We start from the raw sequence: 26419 nt of genomic DNA, 5'->3' as shown, positions 1-26419 counted from the left end.
GAGGATGGGAGAGGTGAAAGAGAAAGGGTAACTGCACTGCACCAAGTACACCGATGGACTTAACTGGAATTGCCTCAACTGGAAGGACTGTTAAGTTCCTGAATGGTGGTGAGGAAGGAGGTGTAAGGACAAGTGTAAACACAAAATACTCTGCAGATGCTGGGGTCAAAGCAACACTCGCAACACACTGGAAAAACTCAGCAGGTCGGGCAGCATCCGTGGAAACGTTCCACGGGCCACGTCAATGTTCCACGTCAATGTTCCGGGCCGGAACCCTTCATCAGAACAGAAGAGGGAGGGGGCAGGGCCCCTATAAAGAAGGTGGGGGGAGGGTGGGAAGGAGAAGGCTGGTAGGTTCCAGGTGAAAGATAAAGGGTGGGGTAGGGGAAGCAGGGAGGTGATAGGCAGGAAAGGTGAAGAAGGAATAGGGGAAAACAATGGGTAGTAGAAGGAGGTGGAACCATGAGGGAGGTGATAGGCAGTTGGGGGAGGGGGCAGAGTGAAATAGGGATAGGGGAAGGGATGGGGAGGAAATTACCGGAAGTTGGAGAATTCTATGTTCATACCAAGGGGCTGGAGACTACCTAGACGGCATATGAGGTGTTGCCCCACCAACCTGAATTTAGGACGTGTAACAACGTGGTTGTAGGGAGAAGTGTCTGGAGAATGATTGGTAGGGAGGGACTAACAGACAAGGGAACCAGGGAGAAAGCGATCTCGGTGGACAACAGAGAGGGGAGGGGAAGATCTGCCTGAATTTGGGTTCCCACTGGAGAAGATGAAAGTTACGGAATATGATGTATTGGGTGCGGAGGCTGGGAGGACGAGGAGTGCCACATCCCTGTTATGTTGGGATCTATGGGGGTGAGAGCAGACGTGTGGGAAATGTTGGAGATGCGGGCGAAGATCGCACTGATAACTCGGCGTGGGCACAGGAAGCAGCACTATGCAGTCCTCAATGCGGGACAGAACGAATTGGGCAGCGGTGTAGGTTTGCAATGTAGACTGTTTCACGTAGTCGACAAAAAAGCGGGCATAGCTGGTTGCATGTCATTTCCTGTTTTCACTCCACCTCACCCTCACCCCACTACCTACTTATCACCTGCCAGCTTGCGCTTTCCCGTCCCCTAACCCATTATTCTGGATTCTGCCATCTTCCTTTCCAGTCCTGATCAAAGGTTTCGGTCCGAAACGTCGACTGTTTATATCCCACCATAGAAGCTGCCCGACCGGCTGAGTTCCACCAGCATATTGTGCGTGCTGTAAGGTCCTGAAGTGCGCCACCTCAATTCAAATTTCCCCAGTCCAGGATTACGAAGACTGGGGGAAGGGGAGGGGGCCTGGTTGCCATGGGGACGTTGTGACGTTAAGCGCTTAAGAAGAGCGATGAAGTGCGTCAGCGAGCGGCGTCGCGTCACGCCACGCGAAGTTCGGGACTGGCAGCGAGTTCCTGACTTCAGATGGCAGCTCCTTTTTATCGCGACGAGACGGTGAGCTCCAGACACCTGGAGACGACGCCGATGGACAAGAAAGGTGCGACGAATCGGCGGCAGTCGCAGGAGGCGGTGGCGGGTGGTGGTGGTGGTGGTGGTGGTGGCGGCAGCACCAGCGGCGGCTCTGATTCCGCTCTGCTCACGCTGCCCTCGCCGGAATCCGTTTCCCAGGCCGACAGGCCCGTTACCAGGCGGGAGCCCGAGGGCCTTGTCCATCCACTTGTGAAAGGTGAGAGCGGCTTCGGGCTCAGCGGATGGAGAAGGTTTAGGTACTGGGCCTGGGACGTCGAAGGCATTCGGGGACTGATGCTCAGGAACGGGCCCCATGTCGGAATTCGGAGTACTGCAGCTCACATGTCCATCGCCTGTTTGCTACTGCTGCTCCTCTCATACTCTGCGGTAGTTCCCACTCCCTGCCTGCTTTACATTGCCAGTCGTCCCGGCATAATCGCTTCATGTGTGGTTTAAAGGACCACTGAGGCTGGCTGCACATGGGAGACCATCAGGTGTGCTTTAAAGTGGTGCGTGGATCGAAGCGGCAGTTCAGCGTTAGGAGCATGGGACACAACATTTTGGAAACACCGGGTCGGGTAGCATTTGTGGCAAGATAAACGTTGTTAATGTTTTATCCCCTAGGGTAGTACTGTTGACTCTCATTATCAAAAGACTTAAACTCTCTGCCTTGTTACGCATAGGAAATTAAGGGGAGAACTGATGAAGGGTCCCGGCCCGAATTGTCGACTGTTTACTCTTTTCCATAGATGATGCCTGACCTGAGTTCTTCCAGCATTTTGGGTTGCTTTATATCGGTTGTATCGTCTTTTGCGCCGGCTTCCGAACGTTTCACTTTAAATTTCATTTCATTTTTATTTATAATCACCCAAGTATTCCTTATACTTGACCAGGTCAGACCATGAGATAGTTTGAAGTTGCTATTTAAGGCGTTGATGAACGTGTGAACGATTTTTGCACCTCGCTGCTCACCTTTGCATTTCTAACCAGTACTTTTCTCTCAATTTAAACTTGCAGTTTCACCCAAATACCTTAATGGATTTGATTTCTAAATTTTACGTATTACAATTTGCAGGTAGAAGATTCTTGCTGGGAAGCAGAGATGAGATTGAAAATCCACATCCTTATTGTGAGTCTTCATAACTAATAACGCATTTGAATGACCAGTGGGACCACATTACATGTGGGAGTTGTAAGGATGATATGGCTAAGTTAATATGGCATTAAGAGACTGGTGGATGGAATTCTTTTGGACAGTGTGAGATCATCAGTATGGGCCTGAAGTAAAAATATAGAAAATATGTTGTGAGAAGCATGGAGTGCTGGGGTATTTTAGAGGTCCTTGTGAAGATGCTGCTAAACTGGTGAACAGTATATAAAATGTTGAAATTTGTCTGTCATAGGATTATGAAACCTTGAAATTGTATAGCAATTGCATTTAGTTCTAATGCAATGGATATTCACCAGAATAATAAAAAAGGAAAGATACGTCGCATCCGGAGTTTCTCTGGTTAGCGGACTATTTCCCTCCATGTCTCTCTGGGAACCGCGTACGAGGCAAGTTACAGCAGTGGTTTGCCATTGCCTTCTGCCGGGTGAGTTTCCAAAGAGATCATCAGCTCGTAACCCAGCACGGATGGAAAGCGTGCAGGGGAGCCGGCTGGATTCGAACTCGGGACCTTTCATCCTGAAGTCCGGCACTGATGCCACTACACCACCAGCCGGGTCTTACCAGAATAATAATTACATAAAATGTGGAGTATGCTTTAACAGTCTTCAGTAAAGAAATTTGAGATGAAAATGCTTAAAATAGTTAATAGATTTTCTTATGGTATATAGAGATTATCTTATTGAATGGAAGGAATTGTGAATGTTTGGGATTCTGTGCCTAGGTGCTGTGAGGCACATACCTCAGACCTATAAGGTTATAATTTGTTCTCTTCAATATGAATGGGTACACAAATCCAGTTTTTTAAATTAAGTTTATTGGGATAAAAGGATAACTTAGAGACTAATTGGATGGATTTTTGAAGAAGTTGGCATGTGGACTGAATGTCTAGCATTAAAGTATCTATATCTTATAGTGAATAATCTGATAACTTTAATTTTTCTGTCTTTAAAGCATTGCAGGATTTGACCAAACAGAACCAACACCTGGTCCTGGCAGGAGCCCCATGTCCAGCCCATTCCTCCACTTCAGTTTATCATGGAAGTCTGCATTTAGCCCAGTCGAAAGCAGATTTCCCTGTCTATACAAACCTTGGCAACTATAATTCAGGCCTGCTCAATGCAGGTTCTGAAAGTTATCCCACTAGCCATGTACCCTATGCTGGCCCAGCACCAGCACAGCATCACTTCTCAGCCTTGGCACAGTTTATGTGTCCAAAGTATCAAGAAGAGCCCCAGACAGTGCCAGAAGTAGGCCCAATGAGTGAATCTCCACCACTTTCCCCATTAGAAGATGGGGCACAGCATATCAAAGCTGAAAAGAAGAGACAGAGAAATCGCATTGCAGCATCAAATTGTCGAAGAAGGAAGTTAGAGAGAATTGCAAGACTTGAAGATAAAGTAAAGACCCTAAAATCAGAGAACTTTGAATTGACCTCAACAGCAAGTGTCTTACGTGAGCAAGTGGTACACCTCAAACATAAAGTAATGAATCATCTCAATAATGGATGTCAGGTGGTTCTTGCATCCTCTAGCCTCCTAAAGCCAGAGGAAAATGGCAGCATTTAATATAAGTATAGTCTGGTCAAAAATTTAGTTCTGTGGAGAATTGCTGAATTGGGTGTTCATCTTGACTTGCATTTCCAGTAAGCTGCTAAATATAATAAGTTATTCTGCAGAAATGCAATGGGAAGCAACTTCAAATCTTGAAGGAAAAATGAAAAGAATATCTGCCATCCAATGTACCTCCTGTTGATGACTCATGAAAGCCTAGTAGAAACATTTAATCTGTTTTCTGAAAGTTTGTGTAAACTTATTTTTTTGCAGTTTAAAGGAAGGTTTATGCTGTTTATTTAAAGTGAAAGAATTAGTTTTAATTTTGTTCTAAGTGGCAAATCCAGAAGGCTTAAGTTTAAGGATTTATAATGTTTTTTAAGAATAGTTTTGATATGCTGTATTTTTGTGCAAATCACAAAAGTTTGATATCATATTAAATACACTGGATGATATGTTTTAATTGTGGTAAATAATTGCATTATGGTTTATTGCTCATTAAAATTTTAGATGCTCAACTTATTTGTGATACTTTATGCTTTAAGAACTTAAATATTGTTTCCATTTGTTTTGGCTGAAGTATATTAGAGGAGTGTTGCATCTGTAAGTACTGTATGCTGCTGATTGGTGTTAAAATGGTACGTTGCTCAAACAGGACCATTCAGCTCTGTGATGTTCGGAGAACAACCACATTTCTTATAGAACGCATCTATTTCTTGGTATTAGATGTGGTTTGATTGCCTCTTGTTCTAGGCTGAGGCTTCAACCACAGTATTGATACATGATTTAAAAGTCCTTATGAAGCCCGCATCGTCTAAAGCAGAGCTGGTGAACCTATATGCCCAAGATGGCATGCATCAAAAGTAGTGCTGCTCCTTGATTCTATAAACATCACCCATAATAAAACAATATATAACAATTAACCTCTTCTGCAAAATGAAGCAGTGAATCATTTTTTTTACAACCTGAAAGCTAGTGAGACATTTTCACAAAGTTAACAATGAATCCACATAAATAAGGAACAAGATTCATCCTTGTTCCTTAAAGTCTAAAATTATTAATTCATTAAATAATCCCTGCTCAAAATTACCAAGGTACACAAGGGGATTTTTCAAAAGATTGTCAATTTGGGCATATGCTCTCAAAGGTTCATCACCTTCTGTTCGAGGATTGAGATACAAAGCTCTTTCTGCATTGTGCCTTGACATTTTGTGGATACTATGCAAATTGGGTGGATTTCACCATTTCCCTGTCAACATTTAAAACTAATGACTTGGTTATTTATTTCATTATTTGTTGGAATTTGCTGCATGTTTCATTTAATTTTGATATATTTTCATAGTACTTGTGCAAAGAAAGAACACACATCCTGTGATTGTGAAAGGTGCTATAGAGATGCAGGTTCTTTCTGTAGTTATCCTTGCTTCAGCTGTTGTACATGCATAACCTTTATGATACTTATTTGTTCAAGGGTGGTATTTGCTACTTCAAGAAAAACCTAAATGCCTGGCTATTGGTGTTTACTTACAACTTCAATCATTTAACTGAATCTATTGAAAGCTGTTGCCTTTGAGGAAAAAATGTGTATCAGTGATATGAAAAAGCATAAGGGCAGGTATCATTGCTTATTTTGCCTACTTAAACTATGCACCAGTCTCCCAGTCATCAGATTAACATTTGGAAAGGCAAAAGAAAGACTTGATATCTGGTAAATTCTAATAAATAGTTTTACTAAATAATTTTTCTTTGCATTATTTTACTTGCATTAACATTTCTAATTATGGCAAAGTAGTTTTTATTAACAGTACTTGCCAAGGAATTTATAACTATTGGAAATTTGCACAAAATCTTTAACGAAGTGCAAGGGTGTTTCTATACCATCTATAATATGAATTTCTAATATTTTACAGAACATTTCTGGTATTTGCCGACTATCTTTTTTTGAGACATTTTAATATGTGCTGAAATGTTTTCCTATTCTAAAGCTTATGTCCTGCATGTGAATAAAATGTAAAATTGTAGAGGTGCAAATCTGAAATAAAAATAAAATTAAATAGCACAAGTCAGGTCAAGCTGTATTAATGGAGAAAATAGAACTAAAAGTTACAGATATAGGACTTAATATAATGATACAGGCAGAATTGTGAAATTTGAGTTTTTACAAATGAGACACTTGCATTAGTCCTTGTTACACTAGGAAATATTAAAGTTGATCCTAAAGCCTGGACAAAGGTGCTCGGTACACCAGTTTCTCCAAGGATGTGGAAACTATACTGACTTTTGAACACAGTGCACCAGATAGGAAAAGGTACAGCTAAAACATGAGTTGCTTGGGGATGGAATCCTGGAGCTGGGAGAGATTAGAGGAGTTTTGAATTCTGAAGACCAGAGGAACTGTAGCTTTGCTCAGATATTACTGTACATTGTCTTTGGAAGTCTTGCCAAGGCTTCATTGCTATCTGGATTGAGCTCTTTTTCCAATTCAAAGCTAAATATTAATAGCAGAAACTAATCATTACTGCAATTTGTAAGATTAGGTCCCTACATTTATTAGTTATGTTCAGGAAGGTAGAGTAAGGTAGTACCAATTGGTAGAGAAAATAACCTAATGACATTAAACAAGGGAATCAACAAATAGAAGCTATACTAAGCTCAGTCTGCTGGAGAAAAACAGTAGGTAAAGTAAGCTCTGGATAGGAATTGTTTGGGGAATATGGGCCAAAGACAGGAAGGCCCTCTAGTTTTAGACTCCTTTACCCTGGGGGGAGGGGGGAGGAGGAGGAAAGAAGAGGTAACTCTTGGTATAACCCAGGGGCAGGGAGAAGATGCAACTCATGACACAACTTTTCCAATAGCTATGACACAGCTAGGTTTGGCAATTGCTCTGGCCGTTAAGAAACTGAAGAGTTGTGAACACAGCACATCACAGAACACAGCCTCTTTTCAATGAACTCTTTATACTCCTTGCTGCCACAGCAAAGCAGCCAGCATAATTAAATAGCAACTTTGATGTGTGTTGCTTGAATTTCCAGCATCTGCAGAATTCCTGTTGTTAGCATAATTAAATACTTTGCTAACCTGTACTCTTTCCTGCCCTCCCATTGGACACAAGATACAGAAGCCTGAAAGCACATACAACCAGGCTCAAAGTCAGCTTCGATCCAGCTGTTGGAACATTATTGAATGGTCCCCTAGTAACATAAGATGGACTCTTGTCCTCTTAACCTACCTCATTGTGGCTTTGAGCTGTCTCCCTACACTGCACTTCAGTACTGTAACATCATCCTGCATTTACTGCATTTACTTTGTACTTCAATGTAATGTCAATGACTTGTAAAGGATGCATGCAAGACAAGTTTTTCATTACATTTCATGTTAGAATAATAAATCAATTTACCATCTTTATCTTAAAAGCTTAGTTCTCCAACTCTTAATATCCATTATGAAGTAAATAATACCCTAAATTCAGCACACTATTATACCCTTTCTCATTTCAATCTCCATAACGACCCCATCTTTCAACTGTTTCACAGTTAAGCATCTCCAATGCATGCATATCTTTATTCTTGAGGATTAGGTTATGAAAATAGTGCTTTCTAGAGAAAGACTGGTGATTTAATTAAGTACAAATCAATAATATTTTTAATAAGCAAATTGTTCAGTTTGTTACATGGCTGAAATCCACAATTATTGCAACAGTATCTAATAAAAATAAAACTTTGTAGAAAACAGGTACAAAAACACACAGCTATTTACAATAATGGCTATTGCTTTAATATTAAAATTCCTAACTGTACATACAATAGGTATTCAATTCTCTTGTTTTAATATACAAGGTGAAAACAAGAAATCTAACTACAATTTCCTACTAATTGAATTTTCATGTAACCAAATTTCACACTAACAAAAAATGACTATAGGCCCCAAATTGACACCTTAATTATATCTCAATGATCTCCAGTTCTCAATGATTCCATTTAGTATAATAGCTTCATATTTCCTTAGCTATTTCAATTAGACTTGCATTAGTTTGCAACAGAATAACCTGCTCATCAGAAGTAACAAGTCCTTTACAGAAAAACATGCATTTTAATTTAGTTGCAATCATTTTAATAGGAACATTTCATCTATTTAATCTTTGAGTCACTGCCTCCCGATACATTATGGAAATATAGATGAGAAGTAGAAAAATAACAAAAAGGTCATCCAGAAATCCTAGAATTCCAAAGAAAGCCTCAGGAATAAAGTCCAGTGGTGACGCTAAGTAAAACAAGGCACCAGCCAGGCAAAGGAAAATTCGTATTCGAAACATCCAGAAAAGACCACTGATGGAAAACAGTTCTGTGAAGGCATGACGCAGTAGCGTGGGTAGATCCATTATGCGATCCATAAGCTGCAACAAAATATAATTACTCATTTTTAAAATGTTACAAGTAATGTGCAAAGATGATACTTTTTGTGCAAGTCAACAATCATGCAAGAATATGAAATAATAGCTCAAAGCTCCTACAAATGAGAGAATCTACCATAAGAAAATCTAAATATTAATTTTTCCATTTATAACTTGATGATATTGAATGGAATTAAACCATCTGTTTAAAACTGACTGGACTGCGCAAGGCAACTACTTTTAAACTATTTGCCTGAAAGTTTTTCTTATTAAATTTTATGTAAATTTGGTTTAAAACTATCAAGTAAACATTCAAAGAGCTAAAGTATGCTTTGAGTTGAAAGGTTAAGAAGTTCAAAGGACTTGCCAAGTGGAATGGGTTAACCATTAAAATATATTAACAGGAAAGTAAAAATAAAACTTTTGAGTGGGTGGAGTGTAGCTGTAGCAGGGACAAGAATGTGGAAGAACAGTGGTTACAAATTCTTCAGAACTATTGCCTAATCATTTTTGAATAATTAAACAAGGATTTAATAAGCAAAGTCTATAGAACTTCACAACAGAAGTCGAACAATACTTTACCCTGTAGTGCCTCCTTCCAGGTAATGACTGGTGATTCAAAAGTGTTGTGGCTGGGGAGGATGGAGTTTGGCCAGGATGGGATACAAAACTAAAAGGTGGTTGGTATTGTAGTCTCATTCAAAGTAACAATGCTAACAATAATTAGTCAAAATAAATGAGCTCCAGTTGCAAATAAAATTTCAGAAAATAAATCTGAAATAACAGAAAATACTGTAAACATTCAGTTGGTCAGGCAGCACTTGGGGGAAGAGAAACATTTAATGCTTCAAGTTGGAGATCTAAAGGAGGGTCTCTGATAGGAAATATCAAATGCTTCTCTTAGTTAAATCAGCTTGAGATGCAGAATTTGCTAGGGAAACCCTTGTTTCATTATCCCAAATGATTTGCACGAAAGAATTTTTAACCAACATTTTTTTGTTTACAGTCGCAAACACAAGGAAATCTGCAGATGCTGGAATTTCAAACAACACACATAAAAATTGCTGGTGAACACAGCAGGCCAGGCAGCATCTGTAGGAAGAGGTACAGTCGACGTTTTGGGCCGAGACCCTTCGTCAGGACTAACTGAAAGAAGAGATAGTAAGAGATTTGAAAGTGGGAGGGGGAGATCCGAAATGATGGGAGAAGACAGGAGGGGGAGGTCTTCTTTTAGTTAGTCCTGACGAAGGGTCTCGGCCCGAAACGTCGACTGTACCTCTTCCTACAGATGCTGCCTGGCCTGCTGCGTTCACCAGCAATTTTTGTGTGTTTTGTTTACAGTGTGGTGGTTTTCCAAGATTGCTATTTGAAAAATAAAATATGCAAGAACACATCTGGAATAAAACAGCATTACTGGTCTCTAATTCTGCATCTTATCTGAATATAAAAGAATAAAAATAAATGAGCAGACAAAAGCTTTAAAGTCTGTTAAAATTAGTTTGATGCATGAAATTAACAGAATGAAAAACTGATCACATTTATTGCTAAGCAATAGAAAATATCTTAAAAATAACCTGCTTGAGATCTTTGATAAATCTCAGTCACTGTTCTACCACTCTATGGCCAGAATTGGAATGTTTTCTTGTCCAAACCCTCTCCGAGTCTGCCCAAATTATACTGGCTCCAAAAATAACTGAATCGTATAAGCTTGGACATAAAGGCAAGAGGAGAAAATATGGCCAGTGATATTAATAAAAAGGGAAGAAAGTGATTAGATGTTTGAGTGGATTTTGTCCTTTTTAGTCGCAATGGCAGAATGAAACAATGGGCATTTATTCTAATTTCTGGAGGTCAAACTGTCACTTAGAACTAAAAAAAGTCTGATAAAGCAGGTTGATCACTGGAGCATGCAATTCAGTGAATGGCCAGTGTTCAAGGTAATTGAAGTACCCATGATTTGGGAAAAGATTTCACAAGCTGGTGTTGATAGGGAAGGTTGTGAAATATGACAGACAAACAATGCAAATAATTTCCCACTGAATGAGAGAAAGAGAATTCAGTCAAACATAAATACTTCTGATGCAAATTACTAGCTCGTCCAAGTTATGGCACTTATTTTTTCATAGCTATTTTGGGGAAAGATACACATTTCAAGATATTTTATTTGATATTAAACTTGCTATAATACCATTATCATTGGCATTTGCATAGATCATGCAGAAAATCAACTAAGTGTGAAAAAAGTTAAACTGTATCCAAGTAAACTTGACTTAATCAAAGTGATCATCTGAGTTAGAGGGGGCTGGTTCATAACATACTGTTCATGCCAACTACAGAATAATTGTATGACAGTATAGGCAAAACCAAAATAACTGACATGCAAAAATCTCAAAGCCAAGAATGCCACATAAAATTGGAAATAGAAGGAATCTTCAGATTTCAGAATAACTAAATATGCTCATTGCCAGATATGAAGAGGAAAGATTTTTAAAAGTTGTGTTTTGGAAAGCAGGGTGAAATTTAGAAGAGAGAAGATGCATAAATATGTTGCATAAGAGGTGGAGACCTATTAAAGCATAAAATATTCATCTAAAATTGAAGAAAAATTGTTAGCTAGCTTTCTTCTTTGTTATGTTTACCAATTTTAATGTATTTTTCCATTATGTTTTACATCATAACTTCCTAGCATACTTACAGATCTGGGCTGACCAGAAAATCTTCTGTTATAATCGTTTACATCTTGAATAACTTGTATAGACTCTGGATGTTGGTCATTCATTGTGAACAATGGAAACAACAAGGTGACCTGCTCACAAGATAATTAAAATCAATAGTGATTTTTTTCCTGGTACATAAAGCATACATATTAAAATAAATTAAGAAATTAATTGATTTTAACTGACAGAAGTTAACTCAAATTTTGACTTTATATAATTACTTGGAACACACAATGTCTTTTCAAATTCTAAACTTACGGTGTTCACGATTATATCAAGATGGGAGGTTTGCTTCAAATAAAACAGAATCCTGGCGGTGTATACAATGTCTTCATACTGCGAACTAAGTGAAGTTCAGGATTTACAAGAGGTCATTTGATTGACTCTGGCTATATATGTGTGTGGGGGTTATTTGCTGTGTTATTTAAAATGGCAAATAATGCAAAGCATGCAAGTGAGTATTCAAGAATCAGTTACCGAGGATCTACTAGCAATAGCATCTCTGAGACAGTTTGAAATAAAGTCAACTCAACTGCTATTCCATTCCAACTTTTTCCCCCTATAAAATCTTGCTGGTTGTATAATACTGTATAGTTGGACTGGACTCTGAAAAGCTACACTTCATTTAATTAAAAAGGTACAAATATAAGGATAATCAAACCAGATTCTAAGTTACCAAATTTAACTTCCCAAAAATGGCAGGGAGGAAATGTATACATACCTTCCAAGACATTGAAAGGATGCACTAAGGAAGGAACCTAGTATGATTCCATATAACATTAAAGATGTTCAGCTAGTCTTCCTAACAAGTAAACAAAAATGATACTATACTCAAAGGCATCAGCGTTTTAATGAATATGTAAATGAAGTCTGAATTATTAAAAAAAAACAAATGGCACAATCTGTGAATAACACCAGATATATGGGTTGAATAGAAGCAGCACAGCCTAGGTCTGAGACCAGGAATGACCAGAGGTTTGGATGATTTAATCACTGGGCTGGATTGAAAAGGTTCAGGGCTGGAGTGAGGAATGGGTTGGTTCAGCTACTCCGCGAGATTTACTCGTCTCTGCACTGAACTGAGGCTCTGGCCTGCAACTAATGGGCCCCTGAATTGGTTGCAGAGATGACTGGCTTTCGTGAACTTCAGCTCTGGATGTTATTTGCTTAGTTTTATTGCTTGCATAATTTTTTTCCTGCACATTTTGGTGTTTAACAGTATTGGGTTTCTTTGTGGATGTATGTAAAGAGATGAATGTCAAGGCTGTATATAGTATACATACTTAGATACTAAATGTACTTTGATCTTTACGATGCCAATTTGCTTTAAACGCACGATGTACATAGCATAACTGCAAATTAGTAGAGATAAACAGGATCATGTGGACCTAAACAATGAGAACTGGATACAAGTTGTCTGAATTTTGTTTTGCTCTAACTTGTGAATACAGTGAATTCTGGTTAATTGGGACACATCAGGACCAATATATTTTGGCCCAATTAAGTAGCTGCCCCAATTAGAAATAGTTAAAAGCCAAATTACTGTTTAACTAAGTAACAAATTACTTGTTTAAATAAAATACGGAACAAAAGAACACCACCAATACCTCAACTTAGACCCTAATTATTATCAATGGAGTGATTCATACCCTGCCATGTTCTTTGATTAACTGTAAATGAACAAAATCAGCACAAACCCAGTGCAAATAATGAACTGCCTTTATACAATGCTTTCAATGACTGCATCTTCCAAACATTCAAGATGATTGTTGACATCTCCAAATTCCTCATAGGGCCTAATTTGAAATAGTGAAATAGTTTCATTTTCACTCCTGGTCATTTCTGGCATCTCCATGCCTGAATGCTTGAAACCAGTTCTCAATTATCTGACTGCTCATTTCTCTCCAACTATCAATGACAACAATCACTTTTTGAACACAAACACATGCAACTGCTGCTATTTAAATGTGTTCGTTCTACAGTATAGTGTCTAACAACCATACAAATGTGCGTAACTGATGCTAGTTAGAAACTGTTCTACAAGTCTCTTGTCCCAGTTAAGCAGCATAGTGTCCCAAATAGCAAAGGACAGGTTATAATATTCCGAGTGGGTTTTAGGTTTTGAAAATATTCATATTTATAGACTGACTATGATAAAAGTGCAAATTTACTATTATGTGTTAAACAGAAGAGGTGCAAACAATGATTTGGATCATCTTTGTCAGGATTAGATAACTGACAACATAAATACAGTGGCATGCAAAAACTGTGAATAGTTAAGTGAGTAGAAGATGATCTGATCACCAAAAGTCAAAGATGAAACATTCCTTTCAACATTTCAAGCAAAATTACTGTATTATTTTTGTTTTGTACAATTTTAGAGTGAACAAAAAGGAAAGGAGCACCATGCAAAGGTATGGACACCCCAAGAGATTTGAGCTCTCATAACTTTTACCAAGGTCTCAGACCTTAATTAGCTTGTTAGGGCTATGGCTTGTTCACAATCATTGTTAGGAAAGGCCAGTTTATGCAAATTTCAAAGCTTTATAAATACTCTGACTCCTCAAAACTTGTCCCAACAATCAGCAGCCATGGGCTCCTCTAAGCAGCTGCCCAGCACTCTGAAAATTAAAATAAACGATGCCCACAAAGCAGGAGAAGGCTATAAGAAGATAACAAAATGTTTTCAGGTAGCCGTTTCCTCAGTTCGTAATGTAATTAAGAAATGGCAGTTAACAGGAATGGTGGAGGTCAAGTTGAGGCCTGGAAGACCAAGAAAACTTTCCGAGAGAACTGCTTGTAGGATTTCTAGAAAGGCAAATCAAAACTCTCATTTGACTGCAAAAGACCTTCAGGAAGATTTAACAGACTGATGGTGCACTGTTCTACCGTGCAGTGACACTTGCACAAATACGACCTTCATGGAAGAGTCATCAAAAAAAAACCTTTCCTGCGGCCTCACCACAAAATTCAGTGTCAGAAGTTTGCAAAGGAACATCTAAACAGGAAACTACCGGCTTCCTTTGCAAAACATCATTTGCAAAAAGAGCAAAAATAGTGAGGAAGTGTTCCAAAATCTGTTGGCAGAGGGTAAGAAGTTGTTCCTAAGATGCTGAGTGTGTCTTTAGGTTCCTATACCTCCTTTGATGGTAATAATAAGAGCACATCCTGGGTGATGGATGCTGTTTGTTTTAGGTATCGCCTTTTGAAGATATCCTCAATGCTGGGGAGGCTAGTGCCCATGTTTTTGCTCGCTGAAGTTACAACCCTCTGAAGTTTTTACCAATCTTGTGCATTGGCCCCTCTATACAAGACAATGATGCAACCTGTTAGAATGATTTTCACAGCACAGCTGTAGAAACTTGTTAGTCTTTGTTGACACACCAAATCTCCAATTCCTAATGAAACATAGCCACAGGCATGCCTTCATGATTGCATCAACTTGTTAGCCCAGGATAGATCTTCAGAAGTGTTGACAAGTCAGAACTTGAAATTACTCATCTTTTTCACAGCTGACCCCCAGTGAAGACTGGTGTGCGTGTTCCCTCGACCTCCCCTTCCTCAAATCCATAACCAGTTCCTTGGCAACAACAAAACAAAACTTCTCGCTGCCCCAGACACATCCTTAGTTGTGTTGGTTATTAACACAAATGACACATTTCACAGCATGTTTCAATGTACAATAAATAAATCTAAATGTTTTAAAATTCTGGCATCATAAATAAATGTATCCATCTTTAATGATCTTTCCTCCATTAGGTGTTCAACCATCTGGACACTTACTGATGATCACAGCTATCAACAGCACATCACTTGCAGCACCAGAGGACCCAATGCACTTGACCACTGCTACACGACCATCAAGAATGCCTACCATTCCATCTCTCCACTGCGTTTTGCTAAATCTGGTCATCTATCTGTCCTCCTCCTACTTTGTGTATAGGCAGAGATTAAAGAACAAGGCAGCAGAAGAAAGGGCAACAAAGAAATGGTCATGGGAGCTGGAAGAGCTTTTCACAATGACCTCAGTTTGAAACTACTCAGATAACAAAGCAGTCTGATGAGACACAGCAAGATCTAGGGAATATTCACAATTGGGGTATTCAAAGCTTTCAATACTCTCCATTGAATAATAATGAGTATATTTGCCAGACAGATTGCTGTAGTTCAATAAGATAAACTCACCACCACCTCCGCTATTCAAGGCTGAGGTTAGGAGGGTTAATGGCGCCTAACAGAAACTCCTTCACTTGTATCTTTGGAAACAGCTCTATTTTTAATATCTCTATTTTTCTCCTTCAGGGTTCTTTTCAAGATCCTGACCTGGAGTTGCATGCTGATTACAGTTCTTTGCGGGAATGGGACCAGCTCTTGGGGTTTCACAACTGGCCGTTGTTTGGCATGCCAAGGGCTCTGCCTAAGAGTTCGGCTCGCCTTTGGAGGTCTAGGATCTTGGGGCTCTGGAGGCGGACGGATCGAAAGTTGGAGTCACGGCAGGAGATCCGTGTGTCACCAAGGGAGTTGGAAGATCTATGGCTGTGTGCCCAGAGACCCAAGGTCTTTGGGCACAGAGCTCAAAAAAAAAAGCAAAACAGACCTTTAACATCATAAACCAGCGAGCTGTTTGTTATGTCTCCGCTCTCGCTGTGAAACAAAGATACCCCTTATTAGGGAGAGAGAGCCTGTAGTATGTCGAATGCCGGGTAAACAATGTAGTCTTTGGAGTACTGCAAGTCTGTGTCTTTACTGTTGCTTTGCTCACGCTTGAATGCTCAGTGGCAGGTGCCGATGCTTTTGTTTTGACAGCGGGGGAAGGGGGGATTGTTGCTTGCTGTTGCTTACGTGCAGGAGGGGGGACTTTGGGGCAATGTTCCCTCTAATTTTTAGTAGTCAGTGTGTGCAAAAATCTTATGTTGTGCAATTTTTTTTCCTGTGACAAAAGTATGTGCGCACTGAATGCACACATGGGACAGTTTATGTAGGTTTACAAAATAATTGACATAAAACTGCACAGAGCAACAACAAAATAACATACATATTTAAGTCACACACACAAAAAATGATGGTGGACACAGCAGGCCAGGCAGCATCTGTAGGAAGAGGTACAGTCGACGTTTCGGGCCGAGACCCTTTGTCAGGACTAACTGAAAGAAGAGATAGTAAGAGATTTGAAAGTGGGAGGGGGAGGGGGAGATCCGAAATGATAGGAGAAGACAGGAGGGGAAGGGATGGAGCCAAGAGCTGGACAGTTGATTGGCAAAAGGGATATGAGGCTGGAGGAGGGAGCGGATCATGGGACAGGAGGTCTAGGGAGAAAGAAGGGGGGGGGGGGGAAGCCCAGAGGATGGGCAAGGAGTTACAGTGAGAGGGACAAAGGCAGAAAAGAGAGAAAAAAAGGGGAAAGAAAAAATCATAATAATAATAAATACATAAATTAATAAGGGATAGGGTACGAAGGGGAGGAGGGGCATTAACGGTAGTTAGAGAAGTCAATGTTCATGCCATCAGGTTGGAGATATTTAATTTTTATCATATTTAAGTCAATTATTTTTCCTCTCTCCTGTCTTCGGCATTTACCCATTCTTTGTAAACTCTATCTCGACTAATAGAACTTCCATCCCATCGATAGTTTTTGATTCTGATTAACATATCCAAATGACATTCACCTAAACAGTTTCTCAGCTTGTTTTTGAGTTGATCTATTAGGCTAAAACCTCATTCACAGTCCGCACTAGACGCAAAAAAGGTTCCCCCAACGTTCATCAACTGTGCAAGGTCGCAAAACTGTTCATTTTGAAGTACAAACGCCACCATTTGAGCAAAGTTTGAAATCGGTTTGGATTTAATTTTTTTTTTGCACGGAAAATCTGAAATCATTAAACTGTCCAACCATTACAATATTTTCAGCTAGAAAATCATGATATTTTAGACATAAGGCATTAACTTGTTCATCGCTAAATGTGAAGTCACAATCTGCAATTGCGGAGAAATCAAAAGCCGACCATTCTTGTACCTCAACTTTGATCTCTGGGTTTGATCGTTTTTGCTCTCGCTCATCTACTCAACCATAACATGTGTAGCACTCCTGTAACGGGTAATGACGGGTTCTGTTGCCTGAGCTTTTATACACCGTCCAAATGCGATTTACTTGCCAAATGATGCTTCATAAAGTCAAGTTTCCAAATATCATCCCACTTCTTTCCACTAGCAAATTCTCCCGCAACTTTCGCATCACAACAATACAAACAGATAACTCCAGTTTCTGAATCATACATAAATATTTCTCGTAGCTGAACGTTCATGATCTCATGAGCTTTCGGTGTAACAGCTTCTACTATTTTGTTAAGCCATTCAACTTTAAACAAATTTGCAGTTCTTTTGCGCTTCATGCCCTTCGCTTCTTTTGAATTCCACATAGTGAATCAATATTTTTTCCAATAAAAACTTAGTAAGCTATCTACAGAATTTGAAACAGATCTTTGTAAACTTTACGATATGAACACTATCCGCCAAACATGGCTACCGCCATGATGCAGTGTACAAACCGGAACAGGAAATGTGAGGTGACGTAAATTAGTGACGAGCATTGTGGTACTTGAAAAACCGACTAACAAGTTAACAGAAACAGTTAGCTAAAAGATTATTTTCAATAAGTATAAGTATTAACTACTACATCATTTTAGGTAACTAACCTTCTGTACACACATTCATTTCCTTTGTGCGTTGGTTGAAAAACGTGTGCGCGTGCGCACAGCTTAGAGGGAACTAGGCTTTGGGGTTCTAACATTTAACTGTTAGATCTCTATGTATCATTACTATTATTAAGTTTACTAATCTTGAAACTTAATAAAAAGATTGAAAAAGAAAGGATAAAATGCTATTTTTGCCAATGACATTTCTATCCTGTGAATGGATCTTGAAAAAAAAAATCCATGTCTTCTTTTACCTTACCATTTGCCTACAAATGGGGCAATTTACAGCTCCCAACCAAGTTCCATATTTCCAATATGCAACAATGCAGGATCCTAAAGAGAAAAAAAAAGATTGATAGTAAAATAAATTTGTTTTGTGACTACTTTAACCAATTCTCATCATCTATTTTAGCATAAAAATAAGTCACATGATGTTTGACCTGCAAATGTTTTCCTCTTCTGTGCGAAGTTTTATTAACTTGAATTCTAGCCTTCAGGGGCCATTTCCAATGATTCAATGTTATCAATTTTTATTGACCTTAAAACCATTTTCAAGCAGCAGCAAACTATTAAAGACTATCATAAACACAAGATATTCTAAAGATGCTGGAAATCCAGAACACACAAAACCCTGGAGGAACTCAGCAGGTTAATCATGTATGGAAATGAAGGGGGAAGAAACCAGTAGAAGGTGCGGGGGAAGGAAAGGAGCTAGAAAGTGTTAGATAAAGCTAAGTGGGTGGGGAAGGAAGTAAACATAGAAAATAGGTGCAGGAGTAGGCCATTCGGCCCTTCAAGCCTGCACCGCCATTTATTATGATCATGGCCAATCATCCAACTCAGAACCCCGCCCCAGCCTTCCGTCCATACCCCCTGATCCCCATAGCCACAAGGGCCATATCTAACTCCCTCTTAAATATAGCCAATGAACTGGCCTCAACTGTTTCCTGTGGCAGAGAATTCCACAGATTCACCACTCTCTGTGTGAAGAAGTTTTTCCTAATCTCGGTCCTAAAAGGCTTCCCCTTTATCCTCAAACTGTGACCCCTTGTTCTGGACTTCCCCAACATCGGGAACAATCTTCCTGCATCTAGCCTGTCCAATCCCTTTAGGATTTTATACGTTTCAATCAGATCCTCCCTCAATCTTCTAAATTCCAACGAGTACAAGCCCAGTTCATCTAGTCTTTCTTCATATGAAAGTCCTGCCATCCCAGGAATCAATCTGGTGAACCTTCTTTGTACTCCCTCTATGGCAAGGATGTCTATCCTCAAATTAGGGGACCAAAACTGCACACAATACTCCAGGTGTGGTCTCACCAAGGCCTTGTACAACTGCAGTAGTACCTCCCTGCTCCTGTACTCGACTCGTCTCGCTATAAATGCCAGCATACCATTCGCCTTTTTCACCGCCTGCTGTACCTGCATGCCCACTTTCAATGACTGGTGTATAATGACACCCAGGTCTCGTTGCACCTCCCCTTTTCCTAATCGGCCACCATTCAGATAATAATCTGTTTTCCTACTTTTGCCACCAAAGTGGATAACTTCACATTTATCCACATTAAATTGCATCTGCCATGAATTTGCCCACTCATCCAACCTATCCAAGTCACTCTGCATCCTTTTAGCATCCTCCTCACAGCTAACACTGCCACCCAGCTTCGTGTCATCCGCAAACTTGGAGATGCTGCATTTAATTCCCTCATCCAAGTCTTTAATATACATTGTAAACAACTGGGGTCCCAGCACTGAGCCTTGCGGTACCCCACTAGTCACTGCCTGCCATTCTGAAAAGGTCCCGTTTATTCCCACTCTTTGCTTCCTGTCTGCTAGCCAATTCTCCATCCACTTCAATACCTTACCCCCAATACCATGTGCTTTAAGTTTGCACACTAATCTCCTGTGTGGGACCTTGTCAAAAGCCTTTTGAAAATCCAAATATACCACATCCACTGGTTCTTCCCTATCCACTCTACTAGTTACATCCTCAAAAAATTCTATGAGATTCGTCAGACATGATTTTCCTTTCACAAATCCATGCTGACTTTGTCTGATGATTTCACCGCTTTCCAAATGTGCTGTTATCACATCTTTGATAACCGACTCCAGCAGTTTCCCCACCACCGACGTTAGGCTAACCGGTCTATAATTCCCCGGTTTCTCTCTCCCTCCTTTTTTAAAAAGTGGGGTTACATTAGCCACCCTCAGGAACTAGTCCAGAATCTAACGAGTTTTGAAAAATTATCACTAATGCATCCACTATTTCTTGGGCTACTTCCTTAAGCACTCTGGGATGCAGACCATCTGGCCCTGGGGATTTATCTGCCTTCAATCCCTTCAATTTACCTAACACCACTTCCCTACTAACATGTATTTCGCTCAGTTCCTCCATCTCACTGGACCCTCTGTCCCCTACTATTTCTGGAAGATTATTTATGTCCTCCTTAGTGAAGACAGAACCAAAGTAATTATTCAATTGGTCTGCCATGTCCTTGCTCCCCATAATCAATTCACCTGTTTCTGTCTGTAGGGGACCTACATTTGTCTTTACCAGTCTTTTCCTTTTTACATATCTATAAAAGCTTTTACAGTCAGTTTTTATGTTCCCTGCCAGTTTTCTCTCATAATCTTTTTTCCCCTTCCTAATTAAGCCCTTTGTCCTCCTCTGCTGAACTCTGAATTTCTCCCAGTCCTCAGGTGAGCCACTTTTTAATTTGTATGCTTCTTTGGAATTGATACTATCCCTCATTTCTCTTGTCAGCCACGGGTGCACTACCTTCCTTGAACTATTCTTCTGCCAAACTGGGATGAACAATTGTTGTAGTTCATCCATGCAACCTTTAAATGCTTGCCATTGCATATCCACCGTCAATCCCTTAAGTGTCATTTGCCAGTCTATCTTAGCTAATTCACGTCTCATACCTTCAAAGTTACCCCTCTAAGTTCAGAACCTTTGTTTCTTAATTAACTATGTCACTCTCCATCTTAATGAAGAATTCCACCATATTATGGTCACTCTTACCCAAGGGGCCTCTCACAACAAGATTGCTAATTAACCCTTCCTCATTGCTCAAAACCCAGTCCAGAATAGCCTGCTCTCTAGTTGGTTTCTCGACATGTTGGTTCAAAAAACCATCCCGCATACATTCCAAGAAATCCTCTTCCTCAGCACCTTTACCAATTTGGTTCACCCAATCTACATGTAGATTGAAGTCACCCATTATAACTGCTGTTCCTTTATTGCACACATTTCTAATTTCCTGTTTAATACCATCTCCGACCTCACTACTACTGTTAGGTGGCCTGTACACAACTCCCACCAGCGTTTTCTGCCCCTTAGTGTTACGCAGCTCTACCCATATCGATTCCACATCTTCCCGGCGTATGTCCTTCCTTTCTATTGCATTAATCTCTTCTTTAACCAGCAACGCCACCCCACCTCCCCTTCCTTCATGTCTATCCCTCCTGAATATTGAATATCCCTGAACGTTGAGCTCCCATCCTTGGTCACCCTGGAGCCATGTCTCTGTGATCCCAACTATATCATAATCATTAATAACAATCTGCACTTTCAATTCATCTACCTTATTACGAATGCTCCTTGCATTGACACACAAAGCCTTCAGGCGCTCTTTTACAACTCTCTTAGCCCTTATACAATTATGTTGAAAAGTGGCCCTTTTTAATGCTTGCCCTGGATTTGTCGGCCTGCCACTTTCACTTTTCTCCTTAGTACTTTTTGCTTCTACCCTCACTTTACACCCCTCTGTCTCTCTGCACTGGTTCCCATCCCCCTGTTGTGAACTAACCTCCTCATGCCTAGCCTCTTTAATTTGATTCCCACCCCCCAACCATTCTAGTTTAAAGTCACCTCAGTAGCCCTCGCTAATCTCCCTGCCAGGATATTGGTCCCCCTAGGATTCAAGTGTAACCCGTCCTTTTTGTACAGGTTACGCCTGCACCAAAAGAGGTCCCAATGATCCAAAAACTTGAATCCCTGCCCCCTGCTCCAATCCCTCAGCCACGCATTTATCCTCCACCTCATCGCATTCCTACTCTCACTGTCGCGTGGCACAGGCAGTAATCCCGAGATTACTACCTTTGAGGTCCTTTTTCTCAACTCCCTTCCTAGCTCCCTGTATTCTCCTTTCAGGACCTCATCCCTTTTCTTACCTATGTCATTGGTATGTACCACGACCTCTGGCTCCTCACCCTCCCACTTCAGGATATCTTGGACACGATCAGAAATATCCCGGACCCTGGCACCAGGGAGACAAACTACCATCCGGGTCTCTGGACTGCATCCACAGAATCGCCTATCTGACCCCCTTATTATCGAGTCCCCTATCACAACTGCCCTCCTCTTCCTTGCCCTACCCTTCCGAGCTACAGGGCCAGACTCTGTGCCAGAGGCATGGCCACTGTCGCTTCCCCCGGGTAAGCTGTCCCCCCCAACAGTACTCAAACAGGAGTACCTAAAGCAGAGAGGTGATGGGTAGAAAAAGTACAGTACTGGAGAAGGAGAAATCTGATAGAGAGTAGGCCACGGGAGAAAGGGAAGGAGGAGGAACACTAAGTTAATGTGACAGGCAGGTGAAAAGAAGAGGAGAGGTGAGAGAGGAACCATTCTTCCTACATCCATGTGCCTAGTTATGAGTCTCTTAAATGTTCCTAGTTTATCAGCTCTACCACCATCTTTGGCAGTGAGTTCCACACATCTACCACTCTTGGTGGGGGGGGGGGGAATCTACTGACATCTCCCCTAAATATTTGTTCACAGCTTAAACTGATTGGCTCTGGCATTGGCCATTGTTACACTGTGGGGAAAAACAAAAGCACTGGCTGTCTATGCTTCTCCACTTTATACACCTCTGTCATGTTGCCTCTCATTCTTCTTCACTCCAAAGAGAAAAGCCCTAGCTTATTTGACCTTCCCTCATAAGACATGTTCTCAAACCTAGGCAGCATCCTGGTAAGTCTCCTCTGCACGCTCTCTAAAGCATCCATATCCTTCCTAATGAGGGAACCAGAAATGACCCGGAGTTTTATAAAACTGCAACATTACCTCATAGCTCTGGAACTCAATCCCCTGACTAATTAAGGCCTACTGAACCACCATCCACCAGCATGGCAACCTTGAGGGATCTATGGGAGTGGATCCCAAGATTCCTCTGATCCTCTGCACTCCGAAGAATCCTGCTATTAACCTTCTACTCTGCCTTCAAGTTCAATCTTTCAATGTGTATTACCTCACACTTTTCTGGATTGAATGTCATCTGCTATTTCTCTACTGAGCTCTGCATCCTGTCTATATCCCTCTACAAACCACAATAATCTTCTACACTCTTCACAACCCCACCAATGCTAATGCCACCTGCAAACTTACTAACATAGCTTTTCACTTTCTTATCAAACTCATTTATAAAAATCTCAGAGGAAGAGTCCCCACGAAAGATCCTTGTGGAATAGTACTCATCATTGACCTCCAGGCAGAATATGCTCCATCTACCACCACCTTCTACTTTCCATGGGCAAGCCAATTCTGAATCCATGCAGGCAAGTTTCTATGGATCACATGCTCATGACTTTCTGGATGAGTCTACCTCATAAGGCACTAGTGAGGCCTCACCTTGAGTACTGTGAACAGTTTTGGGCTCCTCATCTAAGAAAAGATGTGTTGGCATTGGAGAGGGTTCAGAGGAAGTTCACAAGGATGATACCAGGAATGAAAGGGTTACTTAACGAGGAATGTTTGATGGTTTCGAGTCTGTTCTGTACTCGCTGGAATTTAGAAGGATGAGGGGGGATCTCATTGAAACATTTTGAATGTTGAAAGGCCTAGACAGAGTAGATGTAGAAAGGAATTTTCCCATGGCGGGGGGGGGGGGGGGGGAGTCTAGGACAAGAGGGCACCGCCTCAGGATAGAGGGCTGTAATTTAAAACAGAGATGCAGAGAAATTCCTTTAGCCAAATTTATTCCCACAGGTAGCTGTGGAGGCAAGGTCGTTGGGTGTATTTAAAGCAGAGCTTAATAGGTTCTTCATTAGACACTGCATCAAGGGTTACGGGGAGAAGGCCAGGGAACGAGGCTAAAAAAAAAGGATCAGCCATGATTGAATGGCAGAGCCGACCTGATGGCCGAATGGCCTAAATCTGCTCCTCTGTCTTATGGAATAGAGGAAAGCTCACATCCACGGATGGACTGGGCTGTCCACACCACTCTTTGCAGTGCCCCGTGATTGACAATAGTACTGTCCCCAGACTGTTAAAACAGCCAGTCAGGAAGCTCCTGCTGGTGGCCATGTATAAAGTCCTGAGGATCTGGGGACTCATGCTGAACTTCTTCGGCCGTCTAAAGTAAAAGAGGCGCTGCTGTGATTTTTTCACCACACAGCCAGTATGTACAGTCCAGGTGAGATCCTCAGTGATGTGTATACCAAGGAACTTGAACCTACTCACCCTCTCAACCACAGTTCCATTGATGACAATAGGATCCTTCCCTATGTCTGACTTCTATCAACACTGACTCAGTAGACGATCCCACCATGACATCCTCTCTTTCTGCAGCTGTGATAATATCCCTGATTAACAATGCCATCTCCTCCACCTCTTACCTGCCTCCCCATCTTTTCTGAAACATTTAAACCACAGAACACCCAGCAGTTAAATCCTGCCCTTGAGATAACCAAGTCTTTGTAATAGCCATACATTGTAATTCCATGTACTGATTCACAATAAGCTTTAAATTATTACCATTATTAATACTTCACGCATTAAAGAAAACACATTTCAACCCCTCCAACTGACAACTGCAATAGGTCTAACTAAATATTTATCCAGCAAGCTTAGGAAGCATAGAACAATCTGAAAGGATGGATAATGTTCTCCAGTGATCCACTTCAGCCTCCTAATACTGAGAGGAATGAAAATTTAAGCCCCTCCTTCCACATTTCTGAGTTCCAGATCAAGCTAAATTTGATCATTAAGTGGATGCTGTCCCCTTGTACCAGGCCCTCTGTTGGTCAGGGTTAACCATGGGTCATACTGTCTACATCATATGCAAGCCAGGGTAGTAAAATATGAGGAGTAAGGTGTTGCCCATGCAGCAGACTCCCCCTTTCCATGCAGAAGATGAATCCAAAGGAATGGCAGAAACAGATATAGTTTGGCACCAGTGGCATTGCCAGAGTTGCCAGTCAGTGTTCAACTCAACTCTGGACTGCCTTAGGGATTCCAACTCCCGACTTTCCCTTGGGGGTTTACTCCTGAAGCCTTCCCCGTGACCAAGTATAGCCGCAAGACAGTTTGAAATCAGTTTTTCTTCTCCTAGATGAGCTGCCAACTAAGGGGCTGAAGTTCAAATAAAAAAGTCTAACCCAAGTACTTGAAAACTCTTTTTGCTCTCATCTATCTCAAGGTAACAATCACATACCACAAAAAAGGTGGCCACAGTTGGTTTCAACAGGGAATACAGCCAGCTGTAAGCAAATTGGACAGGACGTATCAGTGTAGAACTGGTGACGATTGCTTTCAAATCCATTCTGTAATATAAGACAATGCCCATTTAGTAGATTTGATGTTCAAGATCTAGATTTTTTACATAATATATTTTAATAGTATTATTTTGGAAGACAATTATTGCTTCATTCTACATAGTTCACTCTAAATGTTTGCAATATTAGAACCAGATCTTGCAACAGCATGTTTGAAGGGTTAAAACTTTGCCAATATTCTTTCAGGCTACATTGTTCTTTGTTTAGGGTCAACTCTTTCAAAATTGGTGTAAGGTCTCAAGAAATGAATTTCAATCAATTTCAATTTGTAATCTTTTTCCTTGCTAAGATCAGTAAAATTTTTTATTGCCTCCAAGCACTATTCAAAAAGCCAATTTTCTTATGTTTCATTACTGTTTTATCCACCTGGGTGATGGGGGTCCTTAATGCCCTCTTCCATTGTTAATGTAAGGAAGGAGGTACAGTAGCCTGAAGGCAAATATTCAGTGATTCAGGATCAGCTTCTTTCCCTCTGCCATCCGATTTCTAAATGAACATTGAACTCATGAACACTACCTCACTTTTTATTATTTCTGTTTTAACACCATTCTTAATTTAAATATAATTTAAAAATAAATTAAGTATAATTTAAACATAATCTTAGAAAAAACTCAGTGGAATAAAAAAAAAAGCAGTCATAGCTTTGAATCAAACAAAAAGACCTCTCCTGGGCTCCATAACAGCATCAAGGTAGGGATGCCAGAAGTCATCGTCGAGCCTTTCGGAGATGTAGTGGGCTAATCGATGAAACATCGAGGAAGGTGGGTGCCCACTTGAAAACCCCTGAGCGTCAACCCAACATCAAGGCAGTCTTGTGCAGGTGCACGTGACCCATTGG

The 26419-nt window shown here is 40.6% G+C and overlaps 2 protein-coding genes across 3 annotated transcripts in view; one reads left to right on the top strand and one right to left on the bottom strand.

Moving 5' to 3' along the window:
- Nucleotides 1-1520: 1520 nt before the first annotated feature.
- LOC140197080 (transcription factor Jun-like) lies at nucleotides 1521-6277 on the top strand. The gene is made up of 3 exons (XM_072256997.1): nucleotides 1521-1722; nucleotides 2581-2634; nucleotides 3628-6277. The coding sequence occupies exons 1-3, from the start codon at nucleotides 1521-1523 to the stop codon at nucleotides 4239-4241; spliced, it is 870 nt and encodes a 289-aa protein (XP_072113098.1). The 3' UTR covers nucleotides 4242-6277.
- Nucleotides 6278-7864: 1587 nt separating this feature from the next.
- Nucleotides 7865-26419, bottom strand: part of rnf170 (ring finger protein 170) — a 45830-nt gene continuing 27275 nt past the window's right edge. For both annotated transcript variants that reach the window (XM_072256313.1, XM_072256314.1), the window contains exons 4-7: nucleotides 25461-25569; nucleotides 18285-18358; nucleotides 11312-11422; nucleotides 7865-8619 (exon numbers count right to left, since the gene is read on the bottom strand). In XM_072256313.1, coding sequence (XP_072112414.1) covers nucleotides 8350-8619; nucleotides 11312-11422; nucleotides 18285-18358; nucleotides 25461-25569 — 564 coding nt within the window. In that variant the 3' untranslated portion in view covers nucleotides 7865-8349. The remainder of the gene's footprint in view (nucleotides 8620-11311; nucleotides 11423-18284; nucleotides 18359-25460; nucleotides 25570-26419) is intronic.

The sequence above is a fragment of the Mobula birostris genome, chromosome 4, assembly GCF_030028105.1.
Source record: "Mobula birostris isolate sMobBir1 chromosome 4, sMobBir1.hap1, whole genome shotgun sequence".
Classification (NCBI taxonomy): Eukaryota; Metazoa; Chordata; class Chondrichthyes; order Myliobatiformes; family Myliobatidae; genus Mobula; species Mobula birostris.
The sequence above is the reverse complement of the archived record's forward strand: the minus strand, read 5'-3'. Positions and strand labels throughout refer to the sequence as shown.